Genomic DNA, 15518 nt, shown 5'->3' on the forward strand with positions numbered 1-15518 from the left:
CTTTTGTCTTTAACTACCCTAAACATCTGATAGTAATGCAAACATCACCCAACACCCCAATCTGGACATAGCCATTCCCATACCTTTAAATATTGACACCTCACTTGCTACTGTGTGTCCAAGAGCATCGGTAGCATCCAACCACTGAATCCAAAACTGACCCAAATGGAAGTGTTTAGCCTCAGCAACACTATGATTCTGGGCCTCTCCACAGTTGTGTGCAGAGACATTATTGTAACCTAATCCAATATTTGGCCCTTGATATAAATCTGTTTTCATTAGTGTATCGGTGATGACTTAGTGTTTGTTTATTTTTTATTATTGTTGTTTATTGTCCTATAATAAAAGATAACATGCATCTCAGTAACATATATGGAAAATGGCATGAATTTACATAGATAGTTAATATTACAGCAAATTATAGACAGCAAGTCTGAGGCCACCAGACAAGGTTATTTATGCATTTTCTACATAATATGGTGTTTATGTTTCTGTGTGAACACACTAACTAATTTGTTCCTCTTTGCACATACTTACAGATAGGCTACACTGAATCAAATTAATTCCAAAAAATTGGATCTGAAGTTGTTTGACCAAGACTGAAATTGTTCTTGACTCATTCAATCTCTAAAATTCGATCTCTATGACTCCAGAGACAAGGTTTGCGAAAATGCTGAGAAGACTAATATTTCCTCCAGAACAAGGCTTTGAGGCAAATGAAAGAATCAGTGGTGATCATTTTCTCCTCTGGTGAATGTTAATCAGTATGGAAATAACGAAAACTAGGCCAATGGCAGTGCAATCATCAGAGTGTTCTTACGGCTCACAGTGTATGCTTAGTTCATCTGCTGGAGAAGTATCAATTTGTGGTGCTTTTGTAAAAACCGGGTCCAATTATTTCCAGTGTCCATGGCTTCACGCAGCATAATGATGACTATGGTTGATGAGTCCAAATCCAATTCATCTCTCTTCACACAAGATACAGCGGGGAAAATAAGTATTGAACACGTCAACCTTTTTTTCAGTAAGTATACTTACAATGAGGCTATTTGCATGAAAATTTCACCAGACATTAGTATTAACTCAGATAATCCACCCATATAAAAAAATCCAAAAATTAAAGTCCATAGGTAGAGTTATGTGCAATAAAGTGGAATGACACAGAAAAAAGTATTAAACACACCTGCTGAAATTTCTTAAATACTTTGTGGAAAAGCCTTCGTAATGACAGCTTCAAGGCATTTCCTGTATGATGAAACTAATCAGTCACAGTATCCTGGTGTGAGTTTGGCCCATTCTTTTAAACAGATAGTCCTTTAATATTGAAGATTTCAGGGGTCCCTCTTGTGAATCCTGATCTTTAGTTAACTTCCAAAACTGTTCAATTGAATTGAAGTCAGGGCCTCGATTTCCTTTCTCTGAAAACAATTGAGAGTTTCCTTTGCTGAATGGTTTGGATACTTGTCCTGCTGGAAGGTCTAGCCATGTCTCATCCTCATTATCCTGGTGGATGTAAAGATTCTCCCAGAACAAAATGACTCCATTCATCATTCCTTCAACTGTATGAAGTCTGCTAGTACCATGAGATGAAAAACAGCCCACACCATGATGCCACCACCTCCAAACCTCACTGTTGGTAGGGTATTTTTAGGGTGATGCACAGTGCCATTTCTCCTCCAAATATGGTGTGTAGTATGACATCCGAAAAGTTACATTTTTAACCAGAATACATTCTCTCAGTATTTCATAGGATTGTTCAAATGTTGTGTAGCAAACTTTCAACGAGCTTTGACATGTTTTTCTTCAGCAATAGAGTCATGCGGGATGAGCGTGCATAGAGGCCATGGTGGTGGAGTGCATTACTTATGATTTTCTCTGTAACAATTGTACCTGCTGCCTCCAAATCTTTCTGGAGCTTTCTCAGAGTGGTCCTTGGCTCTTGGGCTACTCTTCATGACTATCCTTCTGACTTCCTGGTCAGAAATCTTGCAAGGAGATCCTGTGCATGGCCAGTTGATGATGTAGTGATGTTCCTTCCACTTGCAAATAATGGCTCCAATACTGCTTGCTGGATGATTCTGAAGTTTTGAAGTGCATCTGTAACCAGTTCCATTAATATGTTTGGCAACAATAAGGTTGCAAAGATCTTGGGAGAGCCCTTTGCTTTTACCCATCATGAAATGTTTCTTGTGTGACACCTTGCTAACAAAAAACCTTTTTATAGCCCACCAGTATGTACTAACCCAGCTTATATCAATTTGCACAGACAGGAGAGATAATTCTCTAACTACTTATAGATTCCAGTTTGTTCCTTGCCATTCCTTGCGTTTGTGTACTGCTTTTTCTTAGCATGTTCACTTTTTCCCTGTGCCATTCCACTTTTTTACTCATAACACTACTTTTAGACATTAATGTTTGGAATTTTGTATATGATAGATAGATAGATACTTTATTGATCCCAAAGGGAAATTCAAGAATGTGTGTGGATTACCTAAGTTAATACTAATGTCCGGTGAAAATTTCATGCGAATAGCCTCACTGGAAGTATACTTACTGAAAAAAATGTTGACGTGTTCAATACTTATTTTCCCCGCTGTACTTAATAACTCTGTTGGACTACTCGGAGGAAAGTTTAATAATAATCCTGGTGTTATTATGCAGAGTACAAGGTCCATTCGGCCCCCAAAGGTGATAATGATGTGGTTAACGTATGGAGTTAGTGTAGTTGTAGCCCCACCTGTCCTATAGGGAGTACTGTAGTAACCTTTCGCCCTACACACCAGATCGCATCCTGTCTGTGGCGGCTATTAGCCATAGTAAATGGGGAAAACCGCACTCTCTGCTGGTCTCATCTGCTGGTTTGGAAATGCCACCGTGACACAGAAAAAGACAATCAGAAAAACAGTTACAACTGCCAGCAAGTTACTATCAAGCATTGAAAACATTTACAGACAGACTGGTGACAAAGACCAATAACACTGTATGTGACTATACTCGTCACCCCCTCGCATCTCATTTGGAAATGTAAATATAAATGTAAATCAGGTTTCTTGGCCAAGTATACTTGCGTATACAAGGAATTTGGTCTCTGCATTTATCCCATCCATGAATTAGTGAACACACAGAGCACACAGTGAGGTGAAGCACACGCGAGGAACAGTGAGGGGTTAGGTGCATTGCTCAAGAGCACTTCCCACTGATCGGGGATCGAACCGGCAACCCTTCGGTTCTAAGCCCGAAGGCTTAAACAGTAGGCCACAACTGCCCCATGATTTTAAACTATTGCCATCTAGGTGTCATTTCTGCTTACCCCTGCTGACCAAGAACAGATCCAAATTCTCTTTCATACCACAAGCCATAAAAGCCTTAAATCAGTCAAAAGAAGCTAGATGTCCAGCTGGCCTGGTGATACCCAAGGGTGTCTAGTGTATTGTAGGGTGTGATGTATGTTCTTCATGCTATATATCTGTTGGTGTCTGATGTATGGACTATTTGTTTGTGTCATATGTCTGATGTCCTGTTTGCGACTGCGCCACAAACCCAACTGCCCCACGGGGACAATAAAGTTATCTTCTACTACTACTACTGACTGGTGACTCGTTAGACTCACTGCAGTAAGGTTGAATTGTTCTCTTATGACATCCTCAGACAGAGCAGCGCCAGGACCTGGCTGGGTCTAAACTCCAGCCCTTCGTTCAAACCCATTTTCAGTACGTCTTTTTTTTTGGAAGACAGCTGGTGCGCTGGGTGTCGGGTAGGCATTACCACTTGTTTGCCCTATAGCTCCCTACCCATGTACACACACATTCTCTCTCTTACATACACACACACAAGATCGAGCGAGAAAGGTGCTCACAATCCACCGTTTCGTTTCTTTTTCCCACTTGGGAGGAAGGTGGAGACAGACCTTTTGGCCCAATCAGTATCAATAAAGTAATTGAGGTGTCAGGACCCAGGGCGCCAACAAGGACAGGGGGCCGCAGAAGACACACACACACGCACACACATGCACGCACGCACAGAGGGAATATAAGCACTTTATTGCCTAACAGTGCGGGTGGGGCCGTGTTCAGAGGGCTGTGCAACCGGGGCCTCTGAGTCTCCGGTGGACCAAGGAGTGTCTGTCCAGACATGGCGGCCTTTGCCCGGGCCTGCAATAAACAGCCAAGCAGTAAACATCTCGCCTCGGCGGCGAAGCGCATTGACGTGCGAGGACCTTCAGACCGCATGGGGATCAATACTTCCAACAGGGCAGCTCCACTTCTTCATCTGACCTGTCAGACTGGAGTCCACACAGCATTGTTCAGAAGAAGCAGGCAACCGTGTCATCAGGAGTTCTGTGTGTGTGTGGCTACTGAATCTACATCCAGCATGTTGAAGTTTAAACTGCTTTTTGGGTCTTTAACTTATCATAACAGTGCACTCAGTAGCCAAGTTATTTGTTCTATGAATCAGAGCATACCACAACATAAACCATCAGCACACTATTTAAACTTTAAAAACATTAAATGGAATTGAAGACATATTAAGGGGCACATTGCCACCTGGTGGTGACATCACCACCTACATTTCTGGCTCATCTCTCATCAAGTCATCTTCCCCACTTATTTCCTTTTGCCTGCTCTTCAACACATATGGCTAGTTACCCAATAATGGATTAATCATAGTCAGAGAATAAGCTTTTCGCCCCCATGCAGATTCTCATTTAAGGACTAGACTTAACCCAAGTACAGAAAACCAGCCCTTAAGCCGTGATAGCTGATCATGAGAGATGCCACTAAGGAAGTGAAAACAGTTAAAAGCATAGAAGCCTTCCAATCCTGACTAAAACAGCAGCAATACCCTCAGCCGACCTGGTTCACCCGGCAGGGGGTAGCCTACTGCCAACAATCTGATAACAACTGGAGCCATAACACAGACAGATTGACTTGGGATCTGTGGTCACACACACACACATCTCAAGCCATGAATGTCACTGGATTGTCTGTCTGTGCTGGTGGCCAGGAATCAGGCTGGCCAACTGGACTTATCTGCTGATGAGATAAAAAGCTTCAGATGGGATTTTTTTTTTTCCTTTTTCAAAACAAGAACAGATAACATTCATGTGACGGTTGAAAAGCCAAAGGATGCATTAAACTAGTTTAACACCATGCAGCTTGTCTATCTTCGTAGGACCCAACTGTCTAAAACAAAAGGAAAAGCAACTGCCTTATCAGAAGCTGTTACAGGACACAGGGTGTTCTTGCTTTTTTATGATCTAAAGTAAAAAGCATAAAAAATGTTGCCCTCCCATTTACACAAGGGTAGCCTACTGTTCTCCCCTTCACCGCCACCTTTCATGAGGACCCCTCTGAAGCCTGAGTTAATTGAAGAGATTTCTGAAGAGCCATAAGAGGCATTTTGTCCAGGAATTTGATGGATTCCATGTCTCCCCTCAAGGGCCACTCAGCCTTGGGCTTGACAGCGCTTTCATACACAGAGTTGAACCAGTAATGAACCGAGCGATACGCCATCACCGTGGGCCCCGTAATATCCACCGAGCGCCAACTTTAGCTGACAACAGTGAGATAATGTTACGTTGGGCGCCTGCTCAGCGAATCTCACACTGCAGCACATTGAAAGCCGTACTGTAGCAGGGGGAGAGGGAGCGTGGGGCACTTTGAGAGCGAGGCTCAGCTTTGCACGGGCTATTGTAAACACGGCGGAGGGGCGAGCCAGAGAGAGGAGGGGATTGACTCATCCCAGTGAAGCTAAGAGCCATTAAGATTATGAATGAGACGGGCCGCGGACGAGTCTGATAGGAATGCTTTCTACTCGCAGCCTCTCAAGGCTGGGAACATGCATCAGCGGGTGGCTGTCACGGCTCCCGCTCCGGGAGAATGCATAGCATTATTAGGGATAATGTGGCCCCCCTCTGGACAGATGGAGCTCTACACTACTTACTGTCTGGAGCTACTAGGTCGGCAGTTTTTATTTGCTCATTTAAATTGGACACTCATCTCAAGTGTGTGAGTATGCATGAGTGAGGGATTGATAGAGGAAGAGAGAGAGAGAGGAGTCGCTGGAATGCCATGACTGTAGTAAGCCATTGTCGCAGTTGAAGCCTCCTCTGATGAACCGTGGCAGTCAAGGAATAAGCACCTACATAAAGTGTTCCTTTAGATCTTTATTCAGCGATGCATTTCATTTAAAAGCACTAAACAATACGGAGTGACAGCATTTCATGATACAGGCTGAACCGCATACAACACAAACATTCATGCCAAAGAAGAGAGTAGTGAATTTTTTGAAACCAGGAGAGTGTTACAAACAGAAATAAGGTACAAAACCGGCCTTTACTGTAACACGGTACAATACTACCATTAAAGTACGTTAGTGCATCTAGCTTCAAATGTCAATATGATCGTTGAAAAAAAATGATAAAAAATTGGTTAAAAAGGCAAAGTATGAAGCTACTTTTTCATAATTCTTTTTAAAACAGGACCTTTGCATTGGCAGCCAAGATGGCTGTTGAAACACATCATCAAGGTCTTCTGACTTGCAAGAGGCGGCCAGGTCTGAAATGCTGTTCTCAGACACAGGACTGACCAAACACACCTGCACACACTCACACTCAAGCCAACTCACTGGCATCCTCTTTTCCTAATAATAAACATGGTTGAAGAACAGGACATATGACTCGAGATAGTAATTAGTTCAGTTTTAACTTGTATTAGGCTGAATATAGTCTAGAAAATACTACAGAACTAAAAAAGTGATGTCCATCAAAATCCCATTAACATTTCCTCTTTTTCATTATTTTTTTCCCAGTGAGGATGACCGCTTTGGAGAGAAAAAAAGCTACCCCCTTTAGACAATCTGAAATACCCCTTCTATATCTTGGTAACAATATAAAATAATTTATTCTATCACTACTAAAGTAGAGGCTTTGAAGTCTTGGCTTTATATTAGATTGTACTCTCTAGCTCATTTCATTTCTGTTTTTCATGACGATGCACTTAAATAAAATGGTATTTGTTTAAAAAAAAAACAAGGTAAACGAGCACCTTATCCCCAAGGGTGTTGTAGTGTTCTTTTTGGAAGCAATGGCACAGAATCCTCTATGGTCATTAGCAAACATTTAGAAGGAAAAAAACAAAATCACAAATAGCTTCATAACCTCATTGTCCATAGACCTGTAATGTGACTGTGGTAAGGGGTGAGAATACATGCCTAACCGAAAACAATCCAGTTCCAAGCCTTATTCAACATGAACACACATGTAACAGCACAATTTTGCATCAGTGGTGGGGGTTGAGGGGGTGATGAGGTGTTGCAGTAATACTCAAGGCTTGTGTGAGATTCACTGAGACCAATACTACATGTGAGACGTCATGGGCCTCCTGCAGCCTCCTTCCATTTCCACAGTGGACAGTGTGGGTGAGCTTTGCACCTCCTGTCGGCACTGCGACAGGACAAGACTCTGCCTCAACTTCTTGGGGTTTTTACTACAGGACTCGAAGCACGTCCATTCAGGACTGGATAAAACTTGAAATGCAGTACACTAATATGGCCCCCGAAAGGACTGAGGCGAGTTATAACACGTAAGCGTCTAGCATGATAGTAGGCTTCGTGTGGAAACCAAGCTCTGCTATACTGGCCAGAACATCAGGAGATCCACATCGAGCAGCATCCTCTACAGCTCGGCTTGCATCAGATTACATTATTGTGAAAAAGAACAAGTAGCAAGAGGACAACACAGAGTTTTTTGTAGCAACGCGAGAGTTGAGGGGGGGCTTGGGAGTGAACTGCATGCTCACATATGCAGTGACACTTACAAGGAAGGAGGACTCAGTGGAACCCTTTTCATACACGACCGCATCTGCCATTAGTGTTTACGTTCTCAACAAGGTCTACCCATACTGACCGAACCTAGGACACCAAGGTTGGCAGACAAACGGGGCACCAGTGGCCAGGGGGGGGGGGGGGGGGCTGCTAAAGAGAACTGTTCAGCTGATACACAGACAAGGATAAGGTGTTCTTTTTTGCCAAAGTAGACAAACCAGGACAAGGCTACGCCATTAACACTGATGACTGACAGCTTAGTGGGAAAGTTGGGGGAAGTCTTGCAGACACAGGAGCGCTGTGTGCATGAGAGAAGCGGCTGGCTTGCTGGTTGGTTGACGAGCGGTGAAGAGGCCTGAAGGACGAAGCCTGGGGCTCTAGTAGAGCAGGATGCGGCGCTCGATGGCCTTGCGGCAGATGGGACACTCGCTCATGCGGTCTCCGCACAGCTGGCAGGTGCCGTGGCCGCACATGAAGATCATGTTCTTTAGCCGGTCCAGACACACCGGACACATGGTCTGTGGGAAAACAAAACAAACTCTTAGTTCCACTTGGATAGCCAAGCAGAACTGAATCTATAAGAAATACATAACCACTTTTAACTCACTCCAGGTCGGGAACCACTGCAACTATGTGCTATGGCACGGAGATTACTAAGCATACCCAGAACTCGATGGTGCTGTACACTCTGTGCCTAAGCAGCTAGCACATCCTTCTTGCTAATACAGTCATTTCCTGACGATTAACCACACTTTAATTCAGTGATTTTGTAAACGTTCTGGAGCCCTGCAGTAAATACTCCAGTGTCTTATATGTGTATGATTATATTTTTCTTAATGAGAATAAAAGCAGTATGATCAATATATCTTTTCAAGGCAAAAGTTGCCTTTATTTCACAGTGTCACAAGGAACACACAGTGTCCCCATGTATCAGTACCCCCAACAGTATCCCAGTTGGTCCATATATGAGCGAGTCCTGTCCCTGTCCCTGTGCCCGTCTCGTCACGTCTCTGAGCAGCTCTCACTCACCTGCTCCTTGATGTCCTGCAGCTGCTGCTGGAGTTTCTGCACGTCAGCGTTGACGTTGGTATTGTCCTTATCCCTCTGCAGACCCGGGATGTTGCCGCTGGCTGTGGGGGGAAGGGGGAGAGCACGCCTCATTACTCCTCAGCCAATCAGAGACAGATATGCAAGGTGCATCATGGGACAGCGCTCCCCGACAGAGCTCCAGGGGAGTAAGCTGTCGGAGGACCCTGGCTTGGCCCGCTCTGCACAACCTGAGCCCGCACCCCTCTATAACAAGATGAGCTTTGGCAAGTCTACTGCTAAGAGCTTTATAAAGGCACACTAGCCAATGGGATGGAAACCACCTGGCTCCATAGGCAAACACACACAGATAAAGAAACAGCAGTAGTTCTCCACTGGTGATCAAGATCAATATGCAATTCCGTTCAATCATTGAAAGAGGTCTCTTTTGAGGTATTTAGTTTTCCTTTAAGATCACAAACATTAATCAAGCAAGGATGTGCTTTACAATTCTCAGGGACACACAGATACTCTACTATAATGTACTACTAAGCCACAATGGAAATGTGGTTAGCATTGACAGGAACCTTTGTATTTTAGTGTTTGTGTGTGTGTTGGTGTGTGTGTATATTTGTATGGTGGAGGTGGTGGTGGGCCTCTGGGGCCAAAAGGGCTGGCCCAGTCAGAGAGGGGTTGGGGGGGGGGGGGGGGGGGGTGATAAAATACTTACACCAACTTAGCGCCAGATTGTTGGGCTGGAGAAGCTCCTGCGAACCCCCTGCCACTGAGTTAGAGCCCCCTGCTGAGAAGCAACCAGTCACAGTGTTACGTCAAGCAAAGGCCGCCAGCACCTCCTGAGGCTCAGCCACAGTTTGTGCTCCTCACAGGGAGCAGAGGAGTGGCGGCAAGAAGGAGGAGGAGGAGGAGTAGAGCAAAGGAGAAGAAAATGGCCTGAGCGGCACGCTAATCACAGCAGCTCAGAGACTGAAGGTTAAGGGGTGGGGTGGGGAGAAGATGAGGACATTCGCTGGTGGGGCTGTTTTGGTATTATTTGAATGTGTTGTCTGACCTCTGTGGGCAGTTTTGAGGGAAAAAATGATCTTTCATTTTCATTGATCATCAAGGCAGACAATGGGCCAGCGACTACATTTAGGAGAAGGTAGAGGAATAGGAGACAAACCTAAAGAGCCCACCGTGTGCCGAGTTACGGTGGTTGACTTTACTTAATACATAACCGCTACCAACTACCACACAATCCGTGCCTGTATGTACAAGCCCGGCACAGGCCATGCTACTGTGGCGGGCAGCACAAAGCCCTACATAGAAGTAGGTGGCATTAAAGCATGAAGCAAGGTCGTGTAGCCCTGGCATGGTGCGCAGCCAGTAATGGAGGACATCACGTGAGACGCGAGACGCCTCGGCAGAAACGGGGGGCAAAAAAAAAAAAAAGTTGACCTGCTGCTGGTCCCGAGCGAGCGTGCGTGCGGGGCTGACCTCCCCTCTGGCGTGGCTATTTAGGGTTTGTGGGCCACGTGGAGCGTTTTAAGTCCTTATCTGCCGCTAGAGTCCTGTGCACTGGATGGGATCTGGTCTGAGGGCTGGAGTGTGGGAATGTGAGAGTGCACACAGTGGCCGTGCAGACAGGCTGCTGCTGCTGTACACCACCGTGACTTATGCAGGGGAGAAGAAGCCCTTCTATGGTGTTCTCCATCTCTCCCCCTGCCCCTGGAGTGCCAGACACAGACCATGATGACGCGCAGGGGTGAGGGGACGGAAAAAAGCCCTCTGCTTATCCCTGCTTGTAGGCTTGAGGAAGGAGGGGGGTGTCACCATTAGTGCTGTGTGTGTGTGTGTGTTTTAGTACTGAAGCCTCTTGAAGGGATGGAATTGGTGGATAAGCAGCATTCCACTATTGCTTAGACTATGTGTGCACGTGTATATATGAGTTTGTGAGTGTTTGTGTGTGCGTGAAAGAGAGAGAACGTGTGCGTGTGTGTTTTCTCAGTGGTACTGTTTGAGTGTATACACGGATAGATGTGTTTGACTTGTGCACTTGGCTACATAGAAACAGATCCCTCTGCAGATTAATCTCTTTAAGAAGTGAACTTGCACCAGTTTCCCTTTTAACTCAAATCAAACCAACAAACAGGGACCATAGGAAATGTTCTCCATGGCTACGGAACAAACGGATGATAAAATAACCAACACAACGAGAACTTAATACGGAACAATTTAAAAAAGCTGGATGGAGGAATGATCCAAAAAACATCATTCATAATTATTAAACACTAAAACAATAAAAAGGGAAAAAATAATGATAAAAAAACATGATAAATAATAAAAAAACAGACGAAGAACACATGAAAAGACCACTGAGGCCTCAAACCCATCTCCACCCTATCAATGAGCTCCAGAACCGCAGGATGGAGGGCAGGGGGACGGATGCTTTAATCCTTCTGGAGCAGGGCACACATGAGGCACTGGTCTCGGTCCAGGGCCAAGATAAAGAACAAAAACAATTAAATAATGAGCCCAATTTAAAAAAAAAAAAAAACACTTTTCGGGACCCGCTACTCTGTGGACTTTTAGAATGAGTTAAAAAAAAAAAAAAAGATTAACATGATTAAGTTACATGTTATGAGTTGGGAATGTTCCATGACATTCCAGAACTCTTGGTCAGAATGCTCCAATGTGACTGAACTAATTGAATCCATATTTTTGGTTCTCCCTAAAGGCCCAAGGAGGGGTTTAAGGTGTGACCTGGTCTGGAAACACATTCAGAAAATAACACAGCCATAGGGGATGGGAACTAAAGCATGCGGCACACACAACACAAAAGAGGCACACAAATACACACAATCCAGAGACAAATGGGAAGGTTCAAACACTAGAGGGTAAGCGGAGGAAAAATAAAGAAAAGAGCAAAGAGAGATAGAGAGAGAGAATTAAAAGGGAACGTGTGGAAGCTTCACTCACTAAGGTCCTCATCATCATCATCATCATCATCATCATCATCATCAGTGGCATCCTCCATACCTTTCCCTCCGCAACACATGACGAAAGGAGTGCGCCGCTCCACCACCGTGCGACACTGTACACACTTCTTCATGAGACTGGCACAGTCTGCAAAAACAAACAACAACAAAAACAAACAATGGTCAGGTCAAAGTTGTGTCAATAGGTGATGCCTGCAGGCAACTACTTTGCCCAAAATCAGATCAGGTTTCATTTTTAAATGAATGAGGAGAGATCCGTACAGTATCTCCGCACAGAATGATCTAAAAGTTCAAGTATATCATGTGAATTAATGGTTAAAGGTACTGTCCATGATTCTAATCACTTTAAAAAAAAAAATCTAATTCAGCGAGGGCTGTAAACTGATTGGACGCTGAACTCAAATATTAACAACAACTTGCAAAACCGAATCATGGACTGCATCATTAATGGTGGGAAATTATTGCAAGTGTTGACTTGCTCACTGTATACACCACAAGCACAGAATGAAAATGTGATTGGACTGTTTGGTGTTGTATTGTTTAACATTAGACTGGAATACTCCACATGCCTTACTTTGATTATTGGCTAATCCTAATATGATTTTATTTGGGTAAAGGCAATTAGAAAAGACTATTTACATGGCAGTGTCTTATTTGGATTATTATGGATTGAATTTATTGTCTTAATCGGGTTAATATCGGAATATTTGTGTCCATGTAAACATACTCAATAACGGACTAGCATAGATGCCCATGTCAGTCAATGTGTACTTTAGCTAAAACCCTAAAAGAAATGATTGAAGGTCCACAAGATAAGTGTAAATATTAAAGCATAACAGACATTAATCCGTACAAGAGGGACATGATTGAGCTATCCCCAATTCCTGCTGCATCTGACAAGGTGGACATCTCCACACACACACACACACACACACACACACACACACACACACACACACACACAGCACTGAGTGATTATTAGGCATAATGACTTACTCTCACAGGCGCACATGTGTCCGCAGGGCTGGAAAAGAACGGCTGCTTTCTTATCAGAGCATACCACACACTCCTCGATCTGGGGACACACACACACACAGCGATGGGCCAGGGCAGGTAAAAAACGTTCAGCGTCTTGATTTGCCCTTCAATGTCCCAACACGCTGTCCTGATGCGAATGGTACAGTACAACGCGTTTCTAGGCTACTTATTTTCCCGTCCCAGATGAGATTAGATCAAATCAACTAACAAACACATTCATTGGCATGGTAACAGAATAGAATGCAGTGACTGTGACTGACACTGACACAGCTATCGTTGGAATCCTCATCAGTGTCCAAATATTCTTAAAACGATCAAGAGTATTTGTGAATAGGCCCAATCCGAGAGGATTACTATTCCAGTATATTCCTTAATTCTAAAACGGTCCTGTTCTCAGAATGCAATCTGATTGAGAGCCTTGACTCGGGTATAAACTGCTGGTTCATCACACAATGTGGCGTGTTGCCTTACCTTAGTCCTGGACTGGACCTGGTCCTTGCAGATGAGACACTTCTTAACGCGGGGCGAGCAGAGGGAGCAGGTAGCAATGTGGCCGCAGGGCCCAAACAGGGTGTCCCTCTTCATGTCCGAACACACCATACACTCCTCCAGCGTCTCGTTGTTACTGTTCAGAGATGGGCTGCGAGAACCTACCTGCCCACTGCAGAGAGACAGGGTGGGGAGAGAGAGAGAGAGAGAGAGAGAGAAACAGTGTGAGAGGAGGTGACATACAAACAGCAGAAATAAATCACGGCATTTGAGCCTATGCATGCGTTTTCCTTTCATTGCATGGCCTGGTACTGGTGACTGTACCTCGTTTTCTCCTTGTGGCACTTGGCCAGGGCCTTGCACAGGCTGGGGTCCGGGCAGAGGTCCAGGGGTGACTGGCCCTTCTTGTTGCGGATGGTGAGGTCGGCGCCGTTGGCTGCCAGAAAGCATGCAATGGAGGCGGCGCTCTTTTTCTCGGCCCCCTGGGTCCCCAGGCCCATGATTAACTGTGATGGAGGCAAAAGCACGCACATATGCACACACATGCACACACGCACACACACAGACAGACACACGCACACAAACATACTCATTAGATGTGCAAGCACACCCTCCTCTCCCCTTCAATAGAATGGCGTATCCATATAAAACACGTCGGGCCAGTCTATAGCCCTGAATGTGAAATAATGGATTCTGCACGCTAGTTGAAGTGCCGTGACAGATTATTATTAGATATTTCAGCATACAAATTCCCTGTCTGGAAGTCTTTTAAATGGATAGCTGGCCTCCACCTCGGCCCTCCCCCATACACTACCAGCACCGCGCCTGTGATAATAGGGTGATGGCGTGATACAGGAGAGATTTGTCACTCTGTCTGCAGTAATAAATGACAGGCGCCTGGCCTGGGAGCAGCCTCCTGTCAGGTACGCACTGATTTACAGCAGCCATTGGGGGAGGATGATGAGCGTTCGGCTGGTCCCAGGTCAGCGCGCCAGCGCTAATCTCAACACGATCGAATAGTGGTGATGTGGAACGGCAGACCCGAGACCGGCGTCCAGGGATGGGCCGATGCACGACAGCACCACGCGGTGTGGAGCAGAGCGGACAGAAGGGGGGTGATTTGTCAGCGACAGGTGCAAAGTCGTGGGTGTGATGATGGGAGGTGGGGAGTGGACCTCACTGGGGGGTACCGGAGGTGTCACAGCAGCCCCATGTCAGGGTACTGATGCTGGACAGATACGACAATGTATAAAATAGAGTACGCCAGGAAATTCCCACGGACACAAAAGGCTTACAGCTAAGCTCCTGCTTCGAAGTATATGAGTGGATTTCTGTGTGTGTGTGTATGTGTGTGTGTGTGTGTAGCCCATAAACTTTCAATATGAGCAGTGTGAAATTCCATGTGAGTGGATGGGCCCAATTGGTTCATTTCCCTGATTGCGCTCCGTTGGCGCCTCGCTCCCTCTCAGCGCAGTCTCAGTCTGGGCTGACGGACCCGTTGAGCCGGGTAATTCAATTCTCATCTTGTACGCGCGCGATGGCAGCGCAAACGCACAGCTGATGTCTCAATTAGGCCCTGTCTGCCGCTGTGCGGTCCTCCCCTGGTGACAGAGGACACCTCCCCACCCACCTACGGGCAGGCCTTGGTGACACACACACACACACATACGCAGACACACACACACACACACGCGCAGACACACACACACACACGCGCAGACACACACACAGACACACACACACAGACACACACACAGACACACACACAGACACACACACAGACACACACACAGACACAGGTTTTGTCCGATTTCGGCAAAGGACTCCTACCTGTGCAGGGTTTGTTTAGTGAGCATGTGCTTAGGCAGACAGCTTTGGAGGCGCTACACTGTAAAGCCTTGTGTCTGTCTGAAAGGCCTCATTGGGCAGGTTACTCAAGCGACTGAGGAACACCATGCACAGACCAAGACCCAATCTGTCACCGTTAGCTGGGAGAGATACAACACTACAGCCTGTCCTGACAGCTATGGAGTATAAACTCCAGTAACTTGTGGAAAGAGAGAGAGATTTGGCCTGACTGGGTAAAATCCTGCACACTTTCCCATTTTGCAGGTCGCTATCGCTGTCTATACAAAACACTGCACA

General features: G+C 45.4%; 1 protein-coding gene across 8 annotated transcripts in view; it reads right to left on the minus strand.

Annotated features, from left to right (window-relative positions):
• Window positions 1-6146: 6146 nt before the first annotated feature.
• The window catches only part of mib1 (MIB E3 ubiquitin protein ligase 1), a 63149-nt gene continuing 53777 nt past the window's right edge, over window positions 6147-15518 (minus strand). For 5 of the 8 annotated variants that reach the window (XM_042087388.1, XM_042087394.1, XM_042087391.1 and 2 more), the window contains 7 exons: window positions 13698-13879; window positions 13356-13545; window positions 12843-12921; window positions 11827-11973; window positions 9581-9652; window positions 8854-8954; window positions 6147-8342 (listed from right to left, as the gene is read on the minus strand). In XM_042087388.1, the coding sequence (XP_041943322.1) occupies window positions 8202-8342; window positions 8854-8954; window positions 9581-9652; window positions 11827-11973; window positions 12843-12921; window positions 13356-13545; window positions 13698-13879 (912 nt within the window). In that variant the 3' untranslated portion in view covers window positions 6147-8201. The remainder of the gene's footprint in view (window positions 8343-8853; window positions 8955-9580; window positions 9653-11826; window positions 11974-12842; window positions 12922-13355; window positions 13546-13697; window positions 13880-15518) is intronic. The other 3 variants (XM_042087424.1, XM_042087416.1, XM_042087409.1) reach the window with 3 other exon arrangements.

Source organism: Alosa sapidissima, chromosome 1 (assembly GCF_018492685.1).
Source record: "Alosa sapidissima isolate fAloSap1 chromosome 1, fAloSap1.pri, whole genome shotgun sequence".
NCBI lineage: Eukaryota > Metazoa > Chordata > Actinopteri > Clupeiformes > Clupeidae > Alosa > Alosa sapidissima.